Raw genomic sequence first — 20,724 nt, forward strand, 5'->3', positions numbered from 1 at the left:
TCTTTTAATAAACTGGTAAAGGTTTCCCCAGGTTCTGTGAGCTGCCCTAGGCAATTCATCAAACCCATGGAGGAAGTCTTTGAAATCTCTGATCTATAGTCAGTTGTTCAGATGCACAGGTGATAACCTGGGCTTGCATCTGGTGTCTGAAGTGTGTGTGTGTGTGTGTGTGTGTGTGTGTGTGTGTGCGTGGGAGCGGGTGGGCAGTCTTGTGAGACTGAGCCCTTAGCCTGTGGGATCTGAGTGGTCCCAGGATGGATAGTGTCAGAATTGAGTTGAATTCTTGGGCACCTTTCTGATGCCTGGGAACTGCTTGTTGGTCTGGGGGTAAAACCTCCACATATTTGGTGACTAGCAGTGTCGGAGTAAAGTGTTTGTATGAATAGTAAAGAAGACCCACAGGGAAGAAATGTGCAGTAGGGAAGAATGGAGTTTCTCCTCATGCAGGGGGAAAGCTGAGTTTTTTGCTGCTGTATTATCTGAATGTATAATAATAGAGCACTCTGCTCTGGAAGAGCCTACATTTTAGTGAATGGGGACAGACAATGAATGAATATAATGAACAAATTAAAGAGAGTTTTGGGTGATGCCAAGTGCTAGGGAGAAAAATACAGAAGGGGGGGGGCTGCTGGAGAGCTGGCAGCCAGGGAAGGTGATTGCAAATTTAAAAAGTAGTCAGGGCAGACTTCAGAGAGAAGGTGACATTTGAACAAAGACTTGGAGAAGAGGAAGAGAATCAGACAGACATCTGGTAGAAAGCCTTCCAAGCGGGGGGAACAACCCACACAAAGTCCCTGAAGTGGATGTGTGTCTGGTGTGTTCGGACACAGCAAGGCTGGTATGGCTACGGGTAGTGTGGGAGGTGGGGAGCGGGGGGTGGACACAAGGCTTGCTGGGAGGTCTTTAACTTTGAGAGAGAAAGGAAGCCCTGGGCTCCCCGTGGAGGCTCTTTAACGCATCGCTGCCTATTGCATCTTGATGGGTATTGTGCGTATAACCCCTGCAAGAAATCTTCAGTATTTGTTTCTTTTGAATGTGAGACGGTACGCATTAGTTGTGCGCTGTCCTGTGTATTCATTCGGTTTACAACAGGCTCTGTTTACAGCACAAGGCTTTCCACCCAGAGGCACTTGTGGCATGAATGAATGGACAAAGGGGTGAACGAAGGGGGCCGGTATTTTAGGCCCCTCCCTGTACGTCCTCACCGGAGCCTCTCCACTTCACTGCCTCCACACCCGTTCTCATCTTGGGTTCTAGTCCGCTGCCTGCTCTTTCAGCTGTACATCTCTGCCTTCGTCTTTGTTTGCCCCACTTCCCCCGTCTTGAAATGCTCTACCCAGATCTTCATTTAATGCCAGCTCTGCCTATTGTTAAACACCCAGGACAAGCTACACTTAACTCCAGGACGCCCCTCCAGACCCTCCGGCCTTCATTGCTTTTCCTGAGACTCTGCATACTTCCCCTGATACCTTTCATCAGCTTAATCTGTCGTGTCGCATCACTCTTTGGTGTTTATTGAAAAAACACTGTTTGCACTCTGTGTGTTGGGCAACGAATACACAGATGAATGCTAGCATCCCAGGGGGATACTTTTACTATTTTTACTTTGTAGAAGTTGGCTAGATCAGAGGTTCGGATTTGGCTGGTGTCACGCAGATTAATGAGCAAGGAGCGCAGTGGTACCTGGTCCTACACCCGACGAGCTATAGTCATTGTCCCTCCTACTCCTGAAAGGGTTAACCTGACATTTCCTTTCCAGTCCACTTAGCCCCGCCCCCTTCCCCTGACCGTAAAGCGGCCGCGGCCGAGGAAGCTTGTCCACCGTGGGATGCCGTAGGGCCACTCCCCCGCGGCTCGGGCCGGGCGGCAATGGAGGCTTCCGAGTCCGCGCCGGCTGTGTTGCCGGGCACCGCGGAGGACGAGGAGGAGACGATCCTCTACGACTTGTTGGTCAACACCGAGTGGCCCCCGGAGACAGAAGTACAGGTGAACCCGGCCCCTCTAGAGCCGCGACCCGCTTGGCGTAGACGCTGCCGGGCTGAGCCACGTAGGACGAGCCACGTAGGGGATTAGTGCCCGGCGGGCGGGGGAGCCCGGCTAAGCAGCTTGTCCCGTTGCCGTAGCAACAGCACGGGGGCTGGCTGGGGCCTGGGTCCGCTGTGCCCGGCTCCTGAGATTCCTCCCGGGCTCCGAATGCGGTGTGGCGAGTCGGAAGCTCGGGCTCTGGTTCTGTCTCACTGGCGGTCCTTGGAGGGGAGCTGCAGCGATGGACTCCGGGGTCCTCATACTTGCCTCTCGGGGGTCCGGTCCTGCGGGCTGGCAGGTCTGATTGTCAGCTGTAGTGGGAATTTCCCAGGACCCAAAGTCTCAACAACTTCTGGCGGGCTGCCACGGAGCGTGGCATCAAACCTTTTCTCCTGCTCGGAGCGGAACCGTGCCAGTTCTGGTGTATTTCAGTACATAAGCATTTAGTAAGTGTAGGTGTGTGTTCGTCCGCGTCCCCGAGACTGCCCGGCGCTGGGCACACGGAGGTGAAAACCTTTCGTGGTGCGTTTCTCATCGCCTAGAGTAATAATTAGCGCCGTAATAGCGGTGTTGAGCAAAATGCCTCATTTGGGTTTTTGGTAACCTGGAATGGAAGTTGGGGTTATCAGTTGTACCCTAGAGAGGACCTCCCAGGCACAGGGTGAAGAGTAAGAGTCCACATTGATCCAGCAGATATTTATTTAGTGCTTAACATGTGCCAGTCACTGGCTTAGGCTCAGATGATGCAGCAAGATCCAGAACAACTTTTATGAAAGGTTACGGTGCCCAGCTCATATAAATTCTCTTTTACAAAATCTTTTTAAAGTGGTTCTTTACTGGAGAAACTGTTCATTCTCTTGGTCATTCTCCTATGAAATTTGTCGTTTTTCTTTAACCTTCTTCCCAATGCCGTTTCTGCTTGTCTTGAATAATGTATTTTGTAGGCTGGCAGAGATCTATATATATTATTTTTTTACAGGTATTTACTTAGTTTCTGTTTGTTTTTACCCGTGTGAATATTTTGTAGGTTATGCACAGGAAGCAGTTGCTGCTGCTGTTGGTTGGATAAGAATAAGTTTCCACTCCCTAGTACTCACTGATTAATTACAATAGTATTTCAGAATGCTTCATGTTATAAGTTGATTGAAAAAATAAGCACAGTATCAACTTAAATTGAAACCTCATGGCACATTGTTTTTGTTCTATTGATTTCAGCTGTCAAACAACAGGCTCTTGGAGGTCAGCTACACCTGATTTCTTCCTTTTTTTTTTTTTATCGGATTCATTTTTATATCCCTTCCCAGGACCAAATTGTCCCTTACATGAAGTGGATGATCATTTCATGTCTGTCGAGTGAAATAACTATTTTGTGCTTTTCAGCAATATTTGTCTGCATTTACTCTATGTCCATTGTTCCTTTTTTTTAAAACAGCACATCAGTACATCTTATTCAGTATTTGTAGTGCCTAGAATTGTTTAGCCCACACAGTGTTTAGTCTAGTCTATACTCAACTGTTTAGTGTAGCAATTATATGTCAATGTGTGCCTTAGTAGCATTTTCTCTGTGGATATACAATGTCCAATAAATTGGCCTCCAGACATGAGTTTATTGATCTATATGACCCCCTTTCCTGCAAGCAAAACTTGTTTTAGGTCTCTGGATCCCGCAGCTGAACTGAACTGGGGACTAGGGTGGTCTTTGCCCTTGACTTCTCTTGTCTTTGGATCAAGGTTTTGATATTAAATAGTTTCCAGCCTGCATCCTTCCTGTCCTGTGCAGAATTCACCCTCACACGCTCACTTGTACTCCCACTGTTCCCAGGCCTGCTTCTACTTGTCTGTCTAGAAGTAGTTTTTAAGTACTGCTAATTTGTACCCAGCACTCTGAGCATTCACAAAAGAAATAGAATTTTTGCATATTATATAAGGATTGATAGAAAATTCTTAAATGTAAGTTTTTTTTAATTTGCAGCCTAGAGGCAACCGTAAACATGGTGCATCCTTCATCATCACAAAAGCAATTAGAGGTAAGTATAACTTATTTATTTTTCTGTGTATAAGTATATTGTTAGCAGAAAATTTCCCCCCACGTCTTTCATAACTATGCTGTTTTAGAAAGTTTAGGGATTTTAAAATGTTTTTTAGACTTATGATGTAGCACCCAATGAAAGTGAAGGGCATACATGTTACTCGAGTTTAATTTTATGCGTGTATATATTTTCATGACATGTGATATGTATACATACACACTTTTAATGCACTGTAGAGCAAATGTGTGGCCCGAGTTAACCATTATGGATGTGTTTGTTCAAAGAAATGAAGAAAATCAAATTCAGTGTGAGTGTCAGAGAGTATGGACTTTGAGGATGAAAAGACAGCCCTGGCCAGTGTGGCTCAGTTGGTTGGATCATTGTTCCGTAACCAAGAGGTTGTCGGCCCAGTTCCCGGTCAGGATACATACCTAGGTTGTGGGTTTAATCCCTGGTCTGGGCATGTGCGGGAGGCAGCCTGTTGATGCTTCTCGCTCTCTTCCTTCCTCTCTCTCTAAAAACAATGAAAAAAAGTCCTCTGGTGAGAGTAAAAAAACAGTGACAGGTTGTTTTAAGTGGTTAACATGATGTTTCAGGTACATCTGGTCACAGTTATTCAAATTACAAATTGATTAACCAGGGCATTCATTTAACTCTGGGCAGACTTTTCATTTGAGCTCACAGATCTGAGGAAGTGTCGAGCAGGAGCCACACTGAACTTGTGCTGGGAGGGCTGTACTGGTATTAATTGTTAGAAACCTTTACCAGGCCAGTGAGGTAGGTGCTGTTAGGAGTTTACGAGTTTAGGTGAGGAAACTTACCCAAGGTCATTCTTTGGAATTCGACTGAATGGCTTCCTGGTTCTAAAGCCTTACCTTGTTATACTGGTGAATATTACTTCTAAAGACAAGATTCAGTTGCAAAGGAGGTGAGTACTTGAAATTACCTGTACTTTTTAAAAAGATTTTATTTTTATTTTTAGAGGTAGGGGTAGGGAGGGAAAAAGAGAAGGAAACATCATTGTGTGGTGGCCTCTTGCACGCCCCGCTACCCGGGACCTGGCCTGCAGTGCAGGCAGGTGCCTTGACTGGGAATTGAACTGGCGACCCTTTGGTTTGCAGGCCGGCACTTAGTCCACTGAGCCACAACCCACCAGGGCACCTGTGTTCTTTTATCATCGGGTGAAGATGAAATAATTTTCTCTTCTGATACAAAAAGCATTAGCACATTCAATTTTCATTATCACAACTGCTTTGAAATTTAGAAAATGTATACAAGTAATCAAATTTATTGTAGAAAATTTAGAGAATACAGATAACTGCTAATTAGAGTACGTATTAAATTATTCCTCATGTTGCCACCCAGAAGTAATCTATTGTCCTTCAGACTTTTTCCCAGTGATCCACACTTAATTGTGTACACATGTTCACACATGTACATATTTTAAATGAGATCACATGAAACATTATTTGTCAATAGTGTGTTACAGATTATGTTTTTCGTGGACTTCCCCGTTTTTGGATATTGTTATTATTTAAAGCTTTCCTTTAAAGTATAAAATGTTATTTTAATTTTTTATAAAAATACTTTGGTTTTAAGGGTGATTACTGTGGTTTCTACTCCATTGTTTTATTAAACCTTTTTTGGCAAAATTTAATATCTCCAATCATGTTGACTTTTTGTATTATTGGAAATACTTCCGAGTTTTGAGTACACCAGCTTGGAACTTAACATAGACAAATGCACAATCTTGTCAGAGTTACGGAGTGTGTCAGATTTTACCTCTCTCTTGCTTTAAGAGCTGTGTTCTCCGTGTTTGTGTGGTAATGACTGAGTCTGCAGTGTGTCTTAGATTTCCGCCCTCACGAAATCTAATTTGAAAATGATTCCTCAAGATCAGCTGATTCATATTTGGCTCTGCTGTTCTTTTTCTTACAGACCGTTTATTGTTTTTACGCCAATACATCTGGTACAGGTGAGTCGCCAATTACACAGAGAAACAGTGTGGACATCAGATACAAACAGTGTTGCCCTATTTATGGTTTAAGTTGTCAGAACTGAATGGCGATACAGGTGCTGACACTCAGCTGAGCCCGGTTTATGAAACAGACGTTTCCAACATTTGGCACACCCTGACAGGATGTCTTAGCAGACCCTGGGTAGTTTTTGTTCCCGTAGTCATTACTAAGAACCCTTGATGATAACTTCTGTTTTCACTGATGAGTGTTCTCAGCCTTATCTTGAATGTCCACGTGATGGATCTGTAGCTTGCAAAGCTTTTAAGAAACTTTCGTTTTATTGATGTATCCCTCTTGTGGTCCATATTCAGCTGCCGTGTGTCAGAGAACGTTCCTTAGGTTTCAGTGCTTGGGTACTTCTGAATTCTTTTGAGTGTTATGCATGTTTTCAGGCACAGTGCTAATTCTGAGCCCTAAAAGGAACAAAAAACTCATTATTCTGACAGAGGATGTAACTCAGCTTTTAGATATGTGTGGAGGAATTGTTTTATGGAATTACCACAGATAGCTTTTTCCGTGAGGACATCTAATCTTACAAGCTCCAGAGATAATATAGTTACATGAAAGAGACCTTTGGTTCTTTAGAACTAGCTCCAATGTTTTCTGCTTTTACTGTGTGTGTGTGTGGTTTTCGTGATTAGACTTTAAATTAGCTGATGTGTTGTGGTTTCAGCCCTGTTCCCTTTTTGCTCCCTGATGGACTGGTTCGCTTGGTTAACAAACAGATAAACTGGCATTTGGTCCTTGCAAGGTAAGGGTGTATGAAATTCATATAATGTTTCTCTACCCGGATTAGCATTTATATTTCATTATGGCATTAAGTTTGGGGTCCTATGGCTTAAAATCTCAGTATTTATTGCCTATAAATTCCCTTTGACACATACGGTTAGTATTGTTTAAACATGTTAATTCAAGCTATATTTAAATCATTCTGTGTGCTTTTGTACTACATGCTTACCTGGTTGTAAGGTCAAAAGATGGATAATGAAAGCATGGGAAAAAATTAAAAATGATTTTGCCTTCTTAAAATGATTCCAACTGTGGGGAAGACTGCTACAGATGTTCACACGGATTTTTCTTTCTTCTGTCTCCGCTGTGGCAGCAATGGAAAACTTTTGGCGGCCGTTCAAGATCAGTGTGTGGAGATCAGGTAATTATTAATATTCATATTAAAATTTACGTTGAGAAGCACTGTACTTGATTTATGGGAACTGAGAGTTTTAAAGGGGGCACATTTAAAGGGATTTACTGTTAACTCCCATAATTTGGTGAGGTGTCAAACATCAATTTTTCCCATTAAAGGATGAAGGGTACTTTCGTAGAGGAGAATGTTTGTCCTTCCACTTACTCAGATGATTCTCCCGTCTCTTGAAGAATTTCACTTTCTCGGGAGATGATGCATATTTTCCAGAAGTCTGGAAATCACTCTTGTTTGACTATGTGCTGTGAAGCCAGTTGAGCAGATGCTCAGGAAGGTACAAAAAAGTAGGGGCCGCTTTGCTCTGTCAGCATGAAGCTGCAGATGGACCATTGGGTCTGCACGAGGCCAAGGTTACACGTACTTGGGACCAGTGATATTCTCTGTCCCCTTGAGACATTCAGTGGCATTACATACACGTGTAGAAGACTTCTCTTAGCTGAGCTTTCCATGCGCTTTATTTTTATTTAATGCATCAGTTATGGAAGAGAGAAAACAATAGCGACTCACTCAGGAAAATGAGTTCATTCTTTGGGAGGTGAACAGCAGACAAAATGTATGGCCTGTTTGAAAGTGGGGTGGCTCCTGTCTCTGGGCCTAACACCTAGTTCTCAAAGATGAGCAACGAGGCAGAAATTTCAGGATGCCTGGGCAGATACCAGTCAGAGGTTTTTTTTGCTACTTCATGATTCTCGACTAACAATAGTATTAATGAGAATTGAGTTGTGACCACACTGGTCTTAGCTTTCTGTTGTGAAATTTCTTTCTCTTCCCATTTATCCAAACAGAACTGGACCCCTCAACTTGTTGGGGAGTAGTCCAGGCGTTTGCTCCCACTGCAGTGTAGACTTCCGATGGAGGGGCTCCATGATCCCTCTTAAAACCATCGGGATAAAAATCATTGGCGATAATGGAAGCCTTTCAACCCTACATTGCTTAATTTGGCTTGGCTCTAACAGGCAGGTTCCTGTGTTTAACACCATCATTAAGCATCCCATTGGTACGGGATTTGAACTCACATTATCCACGGAAAAGGGCTGGCGTTTCCTCTCCCATTTGTTGCACTGATGTGAAATGTGTCTTTCTGAGAGTTGTGCTCTTGGCGTGACTACTTGTCTTTTTGGATTGAAATTATTGGGGGGACATTGGTTAATAAGATCCTACGGGTTTCAAGTGTGCATCTCTGTGGTACACCACACCTGCATGGTGCTGTGTGCCCGCCACACAAAGCCCAACTTTTCTCCCTCACCATGTATTTGACCCTTTACCTTGTACTGCCCGCCACGCCCATTCCTTCCGGTAGCCACCATGCTGTTGTCTGTGTCTGTGAGTTTTTGTTTGTGTGTTTGTCTTATTTGTTCATTTTTTACTTTAACTTTTATATCACACGTATGTGTGAACTCTTGTGGTCTTGACTTTTTCTGTCTCACTTATTTTGCTTAGCATGATATTCTCAAGGTCCATCCACATTGTTGCAAATAGCCACATTTCATCTTTTCTTATGGCCGAGTAGTATTCCATTGTATATACGTGTCACATCTTATCCAATCACCTATCGAAGGGCACTTGGGGTGTTGCTCTGTTTAAACTCACTGGTGCTTGTGTCACTTGATTCCTGGTGTAGCTCCATTTCTGATGAAAAAGACAGGTAGGGAGGAAATATTGTCCCTAACGAATGGGCCTTATTTGGGGCAAAGAACCATCTCTGTGCGAGCAGAAATGGTGTTGTGCTGTGGAGCGAGCTGCCCCGTCTACGGCATCTGCGGTGTGCACAGCAGTTCTCCACGGTGGTGTTGTGGTTACTGTTGTCTTACTTTTGTGCGTGTGTTGCAGGTCTGCGAAAGATGATTTCACATCTATTATTGGGAAATGTCAAGGTAAGAGTTTCCAAAATACCTAAAAATTGAAAATTTTGAATCTGTAGTAGTTTATAGTGTCTCTCAAAAGCCAGAATAAATGTTAAATAAGTATTTATTAACAAGGATTATCAAAACTGCTTGTTACAATAATTTTCAAAAATCTTAACTGATTTTCCTTACTGCCTGAATTTTGCTTTAGGATGTGTGTTTTGGAGGAATTTTAAATTGAAATTTTTAAATTTGGAATTTAAAAAGTGTAAGCCACGTTTGTGATAAAGTATTTGCAAGTGTCTGTAGTCTTTTATTTTGAATTCAGTGAAGAAATAAATGTTTTGGTATAAGTCGAGAGTTGGTCAGATAGAGACTAGTAAAAAAAAGTCTGGGATTGTATCATTCTTTGGTATTGTCAGCAAGAATTTACTGAATGTGTATGTGTATGAACCGTTCACGGGCGCGAGGGGTGTAATTACAACCAGAAAGGCCTGGCCCTTACCTCACACAGACACTCAGCTGCAGGGTCATAGACTCTGGCACATCTGCTGGAGGAAAAATACAGAGTTGGGTGTTGGTCTCTGAACAGGAGTGTGAGTTGAGATTGTTGAGAAAAGTGACTTCGGAAAGCAACCTTAAGAATGAGTGGAGGTAGGAGCAGCCGGGGAGTGATTCTGTGTGCAGGAGCCGTGGATGAGAGAAGGTAGCGGGAGCTTATGGAGGAGGCTAATGAACAGGGCGCTGTGAGAGGACCGTGGGAGTGAGGTAAAGGCTCCGTTACTTAGGTTTTACTTCCAGCCTGCAGTCCCGCCTGTCTGGCCTCGTTAGTCGGACAGGGCAGGGGGTGCAGGAGCCACGACGATGACAGCCCTGGTCGTTGTGAGGACAGACGTTGGTTCATGGTGTCCTCACCGTGTGAGGCCTGTGTTGTCTCATCCCGCTGGGAGAACGTGGCATGCAGAATCTGTCTTACGGCAGCATGGGGGTAAAATAGATACTCGGCAGTGAAAGTGAGCCCGGAGAAGGGAGGCGTCGATCTTTTTGGAATCTACAAAATGCTGAAACCCAGAGGATTTCCCGAGCTCCCCACGGAAACGCTGGTCTTCAGGCTCCTTGTCAGGTACCGTTAGTGGCCTGGGCCAGTTTCCTCCTCATTTTTCTCATCGGCAGCCGTCCAGATATATTGAGAAGATTAAAAGTTAAATGTTTTAAAAAATGTTTTGCATTCTCATATGAATGGTGATTTTTTAACGCCTGAATCTGTGTTCCTGAACAATTCCTCGTACACTAGTGGATAAGGTGGTAAATAGCGTTCTTTCGGGGTTGTCTTGGCTCATAGTGTGTACAAGGTGGGGCAAAAGTAGGTTTACAGTGGTGACCATGTGAAACAGACTTTATTCTTGTAGTATTATTAATTATTATGTTATTTTCATTCGACCAAATGTATCCCTACTTTTGCCCCACTCTGTATTGTCACTTAAAAGCAAACGTCAAACCTGTTACATATTTATGTAAGCTTAGCGCCCCTTGTTGTTGTCTGTTCCTTCTGCTCTGTTCCCTGGATGGTCAGTGGTGCCCTCACCTGCATCAGCCTGGAAATCTAGACCTTTTTTTGTGTCTTTTTCCGTCTCTCCATTCCCTCTTTCTTCCACGCATACGCATTAAGCTGCCAATACTTGCCAGGCACTGTCCTAGGCACTGTGTATGTCTGCAGTGAGGGGGCAGATGGAGGCTACCCAGGTTTAAGGTGTGCAGTCCCCCAGGGCAGAGAGAGATGAGTAGGTCATTGCAGGCCTGCTAGTGACATAGTGGAGGAACATCACCAGTACCCCCAAGTCCTGTTGCCTCCCGCTTCTGCACACAGCGGCCCTCACAGCCCTGCTTCAGGCTGTTAACGTTTTTTACCTGCTTTCTACGGCTGTCTCCTGACAGGGTTTAATGCTGTATGCTCCTCGCTCATCCTTAACTTTGTACACTGCTTGTCAAAATCATCATTGTAAAAGAGAATTCTACCAGGTTCCCCTTCAAATCTGGCTCCCCTGTCATCCGCATATGTAGCCTTGGACAAGTTACGTTCCCTCTGGGAGTCTCAATTATCTGTAATATGAGTATAATTTTATAGATTGGGTTGTGAAAAGTTATATGTGCTAATATATGTAAAGCTCTTAGCATAATGTCTGACACTTTCTCAGTACTTAGGAAGCATTAGCTATTACTACTGCTCCTTCCTATTGCTGTTACTCTGCTAAAACCTGTCCGTTGTTTGCCATTGACTGTAGAGCACAGATTCAATTTCCTGATTCAGGACACAAGACCTTCCTCAGTCTCTCTGTCCTATGAGGTTCCCCTGCCACATGTCCCGTGTTCTAGTAGAAAGCAGCCTGCAGTTTTCCAACCCCATTGTGCTTTACATGGCTTCCCACAGAGAGTTCCTTTGCCCAGAAGTGCCCACCTTTATACTTACTGAATTAGTTGTGCATAATGAATTCCAGCATGAGCTTCCCTGGAAACCTCCCCTCCCTGCCCTCCTGCCACCATCTTTCTTAATGTTCCCTAGGACTTGTTTGCGCCTGTGTCATCTCTGTGTCGTCGTCTCCTTTTGCTTTTCTAGTTGCTGACTTGCTGGTCGATTCACAATTAAATTATAATCCTTTGAATGCAGGGCTCCTGTTTACTCAGAGTTTTTAATTTATTCATTTTTTATTGCTCATGCACAGCACGGTGTCCGACTCACACTAGGCACGCCAGTTTTGGAGTAGAAGTTTTGACACTATCACCGGGGTATTGGCACTTGAGAACTATTAAAATGATTTTTGTGAGCCAGTGTATGAATAAAGTATACATTTATTATATAATACATTTATATTATGCATAATAAATTTACAGATAATTGTCATGATATTTATAGTTTTTATTCCTAATGTACACAGATTTTTGTGCATGCCATTAATGGAACAATAGGGCAGATAAGTCCTTTTTGCTTGGTATCCTTTTGAAAATAGTCAAGGGGGAATAACAAATTTTCAAAGCTTGGGACACTAGCAGTTTTTGAATTTGCTTTCTATAGTTTCTTTACCAATGCTTACTAAAGTAGACCAGGCCTTTCTTGAGTAATCTGTAAGGTTCACAAGTTCCCAGAAGAATAACTTGAGGGTGGTATTTAATTGCCTTTTTCCCAGTGCTCCCTTTGGTCGGGTCAGGGCTTGGGGAGCCTCCTGCAGGCTTCTGAGAAGTGTATTTGAGCTGTGGGCCCATTAGATTGGGGACCCATTTGAGCTGTGGCATTAGATACCTGCTCTTAGCCAGTGAGCAGACGGACAGATACGCAAGTTAATGTAAAAATGGGAAGCTTAGTCCTTCTGCATTTCACACACATTACATCATTTGTTAGCGCTTTAGTGTGTATAGTCCTGTGGCAGCATGGAGAAGATGGTAATGCTTTGAGAGCTAATGTTTTATTTGGTTGGCTTCTGAATATGAATTTATGACATTAATGCTGCGTTAATGGCTTCTTTCCATTTCATATAATGTGAGGGAATGATCATTTGCTTATTATCCGACTCATCTTGATGGGAGTGACTCTCATGTGCCAAATGCTGTTCCGTGTGGATGCCTGGAGACACGCAGCTGACTGTTGTTAATGCATTTGTGAAACTACGTATTGCAGAGTCTGCAGCCCGAGATCGGAGCTGTTTGGTTCCACTTTGATATCTTTCAGTTATTGTTTTATAAAATGTAGGCCATTTGAAAATGTTTTAAATGTGGATTGCAGCTTGTTTTGGTTCCGTTTGCTAGGCCATAAAGAGTAATTCAGTCTTCTCTTTCTACACTGAAGAGTGACCTAAACCTAGAAGATGGCATTAGACTTCTTTTTAAAGCTGTACCATGTTAATCGAGAGATTGTCCTCATATTCCTGATTCTGAGGTCCCATCAGCCCTGCTCCGGTCTGGGGGCCCTGTGGCAGCCCGAGCTCAGACTGGCCCCTCTGGTTTCCTCATCAGTTTACTGCTCAGTGCCTTACAAACATGTTTTCTGTGTACGTCTTGACATGAAAAAGGTTGCGAAGCATAGACTATTTGAAGCACCCAGATTTTGAAATAAAACATTTTATTACAGAGCTGTGATTCAGGAGCCTCAAGTTATATGATAAGTATTTCCCCCTTTTTGTATTTTTTGGAGAAAAATTTTTCCCATTGAAAAAATAATATACATTCTCAAAAAAGAGTTTAGAAACTAAAAATGAGCAAAACGTGGAAAATAAAATAAATACACTGCCCAGAGATAAGTAGTATTAACATTTTATGATCTATTCTTCCAGACATTTTTCTTTAAGTACCTGTTACTATAAATATGTTCTATGACAGTAAGATGTTTCATAATCTGCTTTCTTCATGTAAAGATAGGTTGTCAAGTCTTTTAGTTTGAAGTTTAATCACGTTCCAAAGTATCTTATTTTTACTGGGTGTAACATCCTAGGTGTTAGGATGTAGGTGCCCTGACTACCCAAATCATCCAGAAAGTGCCTGTAAACTTGACCTCTGAGCAACCCAGCGTTGTACTCGACTCCCCAGGCAAGGTGGGAAGAGCATGGTTAGGCCTTCGTGCAGACCACTGTGTATAACACAGGTGGTAGATCATTGCATCTGTGTTCACGGGGGAATTAATTTGCTGATTTTATTTTACTTTTTAATGTCTTTCTGGTTTGGTATTTGAGTAGTGCTGGGCTCAAAATATAAGTTGTCAATGTTCTTTCCTTTTCTGCTTTAGCAAAAGTTTTTATAGAATTGGAATTATTTATTTCTTAAATGTTTGATAGGATTCACCAGTGAAACTTAAAGTTTTCTTTGTGAGTACAGTTTTAATTCCTAATTAAAATTTTAAAATAGATATAAAACTATTTAAAATTACATTTTCTCCTGCTTCATGTTTCATGGGATTTTCTTATAAATTGTAGAATATATTCAGTTAAAATTGTTTATAATATTTCCTTATTATCCTTCCACCATCTGTCAGATCTGTACTGATGACCCCTCTTCTTCTTGATATTGGTAATTTGCATTCTCTGCATTTTTTTCTTGATCAGCCAGGCCAGAGCTTTATCAATTCATTAATTTTCAATAATAAAATTTTAGTTTTTGATTTTTTTGTTCTATGCCTTTGATCTTTACCTTCATCTTTCCCTCTGCCTACTAGATTTAATTTGCTTTTATTTTTCTACATGAAACATAGAATTGAGATTATTGATTTTAAACTGTTAGTCTTACATAAGCATTTTAGGCTGTTCTAATATAAGCATCTTTTTGTTATTGATATCGAATTAGTGGTCAAAAACATCGAAGTATCAAAAATATCTAAAATAATATAGCAGTAAAAAAGCATATACAACATGATTTTAACCTTCTAAATGTACTGAGTTTTGATTTATGGCCCAGCATGTGGTCTTCATGAACCAAATTTTTTTAAAAAGAATTTAATTAAAAGAATTTAAAAGTATCTGATTTTGGGGTATGGTGCTGTTATTGGGTATAGTGTTTTATAAATGTCAGTGTACTGAATTGGGTATTAGAGCTGTTCAAAATTTTATATCCTGATTTTCTCTCTAGTTCAGTCAGTTACATAGAGAAGTAAAATGAAATTTCCAATTGTAATTGTATATCTGTTTATTTTACCCTTAGATCGGTCAACTTTATATATTTAGGAGTTGTAACTTTTACGAGTATATACATATTATTTTGTCCTCATTGAAATGGGCTCTTCTATCATGAAGAAATGTTTCTTTTTATCTTTAGTAATGATCTTGTCCTGGGTTCTATTTTGTCTAATTAGTAATATGGTCACTCTAGAATTTTTAGGATTAGTATTTACATGACATATCTTTTCTCTCATTTTGCATTTAATCTCTGTATTTGCGTTTAATGTAAATCTGTCATAGAAAGTATGTAATCTTGAATCTTGCTTTTTTCCTCCAGTCTGACAATTTTTGTTCTTTAATTGGAGGGTTTAGAACATTTATATTTAATGCAATTATTGGTCTGGTTGGTTGATTTATTTATTTACTTGCTTTGGGGGGGTCTTTAAAAATTTTATTTATTTAGTTTTAGAGAGATGGGAAAGGAGTGAGAAAGGAAGGGAGAGAAGCATGTGAGAGATACATCGATAGGTTGCCTCTCACACGCCCCCAACTAGGGACCCAGGCATGTGCCCTGACTGGGAATTGAACCAGTGACCTGTCAATTCATAGACTGGTGCTCAGTCACACCAGTCATAGAAATGTTATTTTTATGGTCTGGTTGGTTTAATTGCACCTTCTTGCTATTTGTTTCTGTATTTGTCTTGTCTCTTTGTTTCCTTTTAGCATTTGCTCTAGGGTTTACAATGTACATTTAAAAATCACTTCATTACACAGTGAACATCCATTCACTCCTACTCTTTTGTACCATTTTCAATTTTTTTAAGTATGTTAACCCCCACAATATATTGTTATTATTTATGTCAAATAACTTTTTAAGAATGTACAAAACAAGGACAAATCTATTATATTTATCATGATTTTCTATTTTTACCACTCTGCTTTTTGTGTAAAACTGAGTTTTTATTTGATAGTGTTTCCTTCAACTTGAAAAGTTTTTTGACTTTCCTTGTAATGCAAGTCTGTTGATAACATTCTTTCAATACTTGTTTGTCTGAAGCCATCTTTGACTTCACCTTCATTTTTGTAAAATAGCCTTTCTAGGTATAGAATTCTAGGTGGTTTGTTTTTGTTGAGGATTCAATCCTTTCATTGCTGTGATTGTTTCCCTGTATGTGGTGGGTCCTTTTTTCTCTGGCTGCTTTTAAGATTGTTTTTTCTTTATCACTGGTTTTTAGAAATTTGATTATCATGTGCCTTGATTTTTTCCCTCCAGTTTATTCTGCTTTAGGTTCATCGAGCCTCCTATATCAGTCAATATGTAGATTTTATCCAATTGGCATTATTTATGGACATTATTTAAAAATCAAATATAGCTTCTGTTGAGATTCCCTATTTATTTATTCCCTATGTTTATGTTATCCTTTGAATTCCTAAATATGTTTTGAAGTCCTTGTCTGCTTATTCCTCAACCATTCTCATTTCTGGGTGTGATTCTATCGACAGTGTTTCTCACGTTCGTAGCTTATGTTTTCCTGCTTCTCGTGAGCAGCCACTCGATTGTGCGCCCCATACCGTGGGTGCTGTTACCCAGGGTCTGAGAGGAGCGCAGTCAGCTTTTGAAGAGTGTCAAGGAAGTTCGTAACAGTTTGTCCCCACAGGCTGTAACTAACAACCCTTCTAGTAGTACTGGGGATGAACATTCTAGGCGGAGGCAGCGATGTGTACGAAAGACAGAGGCTCGAGGATGCCCAGTTTGCTCATTTGCCAGGTAGTCGTGTTATTGGTGGGTTATTAGATGTGTGGGGAAGGGGGTGGGAGGTGGGACTGCAAAGCTGTGATGGAACTGGTTAGATGTAAATGGAGGGTCTCTCAGATGTAAATGGAGGAGTTTGGACTTGACTGTTGGATGTGGAGAACAAACAGGGATCTTTAAGCAGCAGAAGGATGTGATCTGTTCGCCTTTCTGTTTGTGAAAGATGTGTTTGGATGGCATTGAGGAGGGCTCAGAGGGGAAGAGGCTGAAAGTACGAAGGAAGACAGAGGGGGGAGTCTGAGCAGGAGACAGTGAAGCCTGAACTGGGTATTTAGCAGAGCCGTGGACAGGAGGAGGTAAATGCGGATGCATTTCTGAGGCAGTCCTCAGGCTGAATCCCAGCTCTGTACTCGCTGTGTGGGAAGGCAGGATGCTTAGGTTCTAGGCTCTGTCTGATGTGCCCTTGAGTCCCCTGATCACTTGGAATTCTTGGTGGTAAAGGGAAGGCACTGCTGCGACTGTCTCTTCAGTTCTGGGATTCTAGCCAGGGGAGACTGAAGCAAATGAAACATCAAAACCTCAGACAGACCTAACACAATTTAAGTTTTCAGTCCCTCTTTCTTTTGCTTCTGATGGCTTTTCTCTCTGTTGTTGGGCTGAAAAATTTGAATGAGAAAAAAATGCAGGTGTTAGATTATTAAGGTAGAGATTATCAAAATTCTGTAATAGTGTGATTGACTAAGAACAGTACTTGGTTCACTTGCATAATATACATTTTATATGTGTGTGTGTACATATATTTCCAATACTGTCAGCATAATCCTGCTTTGTATTTCCTTGACATCTATATTAGATATATTTAAAAGCCCTCAGTTGAAGTTTTTATTTTTTGCTTTTAGAGGAACTGCACTCATTGGATTGGAATTATTTCCTGCTCATTCTCTCTCTGTGCTTTTGTTCTTTTAACTCCACAAATATCTGAGGTATATTATACCTGAACCTTTACCAAACTAGGGCATGCTCAGCATTCATCAGATGGCTGGTGTCAGCGGGCTGTGCTTCTCAAGTACGTGGGCAGAGCTCCCTACGGTTTAAGTTCCCCCTCTTTGAGTGCTGAGGAAGTGGGGTTCCTGGAAACCGCTCCTTTCTATTGAACGGAAGCACAAAGGTCCTTAGGGGATGATGACTTTAGTGGCAGTAACTGTGTTAGCCATGTTTATAATGGATTGTTAAAAGCACTCTTTTCTTTTCATTCTAGTTCCCAAAGACCCGAAACCCCAGTGGAGACGTGTAGCGTGGAGTTATGACTGCACCCTGCTGGCCTACGCGGGAAGCTCGGGGACCGTCCGGGTGTTTGATCTCATGGGGAGCGAGCTCTTCGTTATTACCCCAGTACGCACATGCCTTACACCAGTAGCGTGCTTTCCGAGTGCTTTTCGTGTGTAGGGACTTGAGTGAATGAATGTGAAGAGAGGGGAAATAGAAATACAAATCTGAATAATAAACTGTGAAGTTAAGATGCTTAGAATCTAGTTAGATATCTGTGCATGGAATGATGTATTCCTTGTGTTTTGTGATGCAGTATCCAGATGCAGTCCACCCTTATTAAAACATGGTAGTAAGTAGATGCTAAAAAGAGGTACTGAAAGCTGTTACAAACTTCCAGTGAGGGAAGGAAAGTCACTGGGCTGTCACAACAGGAACGGCCTTGAAAAGAGTTAGAACTTGTTACCCTAAAAGGGGTAGAAATTGAAAGGGAGAGTGGAGAAAAAAATTCGTGGTAGCAATAACTTGTATATTTGTATAGTGCTTCATACTTTATTAATGACTTTGATTTGCTGCTACATTCTTACTTAATATTCACAACAGTCCTTTGAGTAGATTGGGCAGATATTATCCTCATTTTACAGTTTAGAAAACTGAAATTGGGAGGGACTTTCTCCATGTCAATCGAGTTAACAAGTGTCTCCTTTAACAATCCAGTGCTTTACACTTTGCATCCTTCTGCCTCAAGTGAACAAGATGCAGGGCCAGGTAGAGCAGTGGTTCTAACTCTGGCTGCATCTTAGAAGTACCTGAGCTTCATAAAGAAAAGAAAAAGGAAATTACCTGATTGCTCAGCCTCCACCCACAGAACTTCTCAGTTACTTGATCTAAGTGGGCTTTGGGCACTAATATTGTTTGCAAGTTGTTGAGCTGATTCTAATGAGAAGCTTGGGATGAGAACCAATGATCTGGAGAATGATTTTTGTTCAGAAATAATGAGTGAAGAACTTGAAAAAGTGCCTTGGGCTCATATTACAGAAGTCGTGGGAACCAGACTAAGATGTTTGGATTACTGTTTTCTAGACTAGCACCGTCTGATGGAAATGTAATGTGAACTATGTATATGATTACATGTAATTCTGAGTTTTCTAGTAGCAGTAAGAAGCGTTATAGGAAACAGGTGAAACTTATTTAATATATTTTATTTAATCCAATAAATTCTAAATATCATTTCAGCATTTAATCAATATGAAAATTGTTAATGAAATATTTTCTTTGGTGCAGATTTCTTTGGAATTTGGTGTATATTTTTATATTTATAGCATGTCTTAATTTGGATTAGCTCTGTACCAAGTGTTCAGTAGCCATCTGTGGTTACAGTATTTGATTGCATAGATCAAGGTCATGAGAACTCCCTTTTGTATGCTTCCCAAGGTGCACATGCCTTCATATCCTTAACAGTTATACCCTTGGTACTTAGCTGTTGGAAGAAGGGTGGTACAGAGTTAGTGTTTTTAAATGTCCTTTCCTTTACAGTTGCTAATGAGGCAAATGGAAGGTAGTTGGAGACTTCTTTTTAAATTATTTTTTTCTTTTAACTTTGGTTACTGCTGGAAGTAGACATCAACATTTGAAGGCTTATATCTGAATTCTATATCGTAGAATTCTTTGAGGCTGAATGGGGGCATTACCATATATATTTATTTATTTATTTATTTATTTTTTGGAATCGAAGTCCAGTGAACATTAACTCATGTATCTAGGCGTGCATAACTCATTGAAAGAGGCAGCTGTGGTTCCAGCCTGCAGTTGGGAGGCTGGTCTAGACTTGGGTGTCTACTTCCAGGCTCTCCAATTTGCCTGATTCTTCAGTATACAGATCAGTCCTGGGGCTGTCTTATATAGAGTGCCCCTGGTAAGGCCAGGGTCTCGGGTTTCTTTCACATATACATTCGTTAATGTCTGTGTATCTTCTTAGTAACTTCATTTCCCCCTCTTCTGCAGGTGTCTAGCTTGGCAGGTGATTTGAGCTGTGCCATTGCTGGGCTGATATTTTTAGAATATAAAGCAAGTGCGCAGTGGTCTGCAGAACTCTTAGTCATCAATTACCGAGGAGAACTTAGAAGTTACCTTGTAAGGTAAAAATAAATACTTTTATTTGGGAAGATGTACTTGACAAAATAATGTTTATTTCTCTGACTTAGTGTCAGTTTTCTTTCTTGTTTTTTTTTCAGCATTTTATTATGAAAAATTGCAAATCTAATAGGAAGATTGAAAGAACTGTGTAGCGAAAAGTCATATACCTCAACTTAAGTTCTGTTAGCATTTTTACTAAACTTGCTCTGTCACATTTGTGTCTTCCCCCATCTGGCCATTAATCAATCTTATTTTTTAGTGGATTTCAGAGTCAGTACTTAAATACTTTAATACGCCTATCATTAATTAAAGTTCAGTACTTGCTTATAGTTTTCTTTCGAGACAGAATGTGCATACAGTGAAATGCACAGACGCTGCATGTACCAGCCAGTGAGTTATGACACATGCATGCACTTGCTTAGTTCACACTGTTACCAAGATGCAGAATGTTACCGTCATGCTAGCAAGTTCCCTCACGCCCCTTTCCAGCAAATCTCTGTCCACGCTCATTCCCAGAGCAAATACTGTTTGTACTTTTTCTATCATAGATTAATTTTGCCTGTTCTATTCATTCCCATTAATGGACTCAGACTTGTAAGTCTTCATTCAGCATCTTCTGAGATCCCTCATATTTTGAGGTGTATCAGCAGCGTATTCCTTTTCTTGCTGATTAGTATTTCATCCTGTGAATGTGTCATGTGTCTTAGCTCGGGCTGCTCTAACAAAGCACCCTGACCTGTGTGGCTTATCAGCAACGGAAGCTCATTTCTCACAGTTGCGGAGGCTGAAGTCTGAGTTCAGGGTGCTAGCATGTT

At 41.2% G+C, this 20,724-nt stretch overlaps 1 protein-coding gene across 1 annotated transcript in view; it reads left to right on the forward strand.

Annotated features, from left to right (window-relative positions):
• Nucleotides 1-1,838: 1,838 nt before the first annotated feature.
• Nucleotides 1,839-20,724, forward strand: part of NBAS (NBAS subunit of NRZ tethering complex) — a 267,973-nt gene continuing 249,087 nt past the window's right edge. The window contains exons 1-8 of the mRNA XM_024552475.3: nucleotides 1,839-1,986; nucleotides 3,998-4,052; nucleotides 5,994-6,030; nucleotides 6,747-6,824; nucleotides 7,176-7,223; nucleotides 9,105-9,148; nucleotides 17,766-17,899; nucleotides 19,778-19,911. Coding sequence (XP_024408243.2) covers nucleotides 1,870-1,986; nucleotides 3,998-4,052; nucleotides 5,994-6,030; nucleotides 6,747-6,824; nucleotides 7,176-7,223; nucleotides 9,105-9,148; nucleotides 17,766-17,899; nucleotides 19,778-19,911 — 647 coding nt within the window. The 5' untranslated portion in view covers nucleotides 1,839-1,869. The remainder of the gene's footprint in view (nucleotides 1,987-3,997; nucleotides 4,053-5,993; nucleotides 6,031-6,746; nucleotides 6,825-7,175; nucleotides 7,224-9,104; nucleotides 9,149-17,765; nucleotides 17,900-19,777; nucleotides 19,912-20,724) is intronic.

This window comes from Desmodus rotundus, chromosome 5, assembly GCF_022682495.2.
Source record: "Desmodus rotundus isolate HL8 chromosome 5, HLdesRot8A.1, whole genome shotgun sequence".
NCBI lineage: Eukaryota > Metazoa > Chordata > Mammalia > Chiroptera > Phyllostomidae > Desmodus > Desmodus rotundus.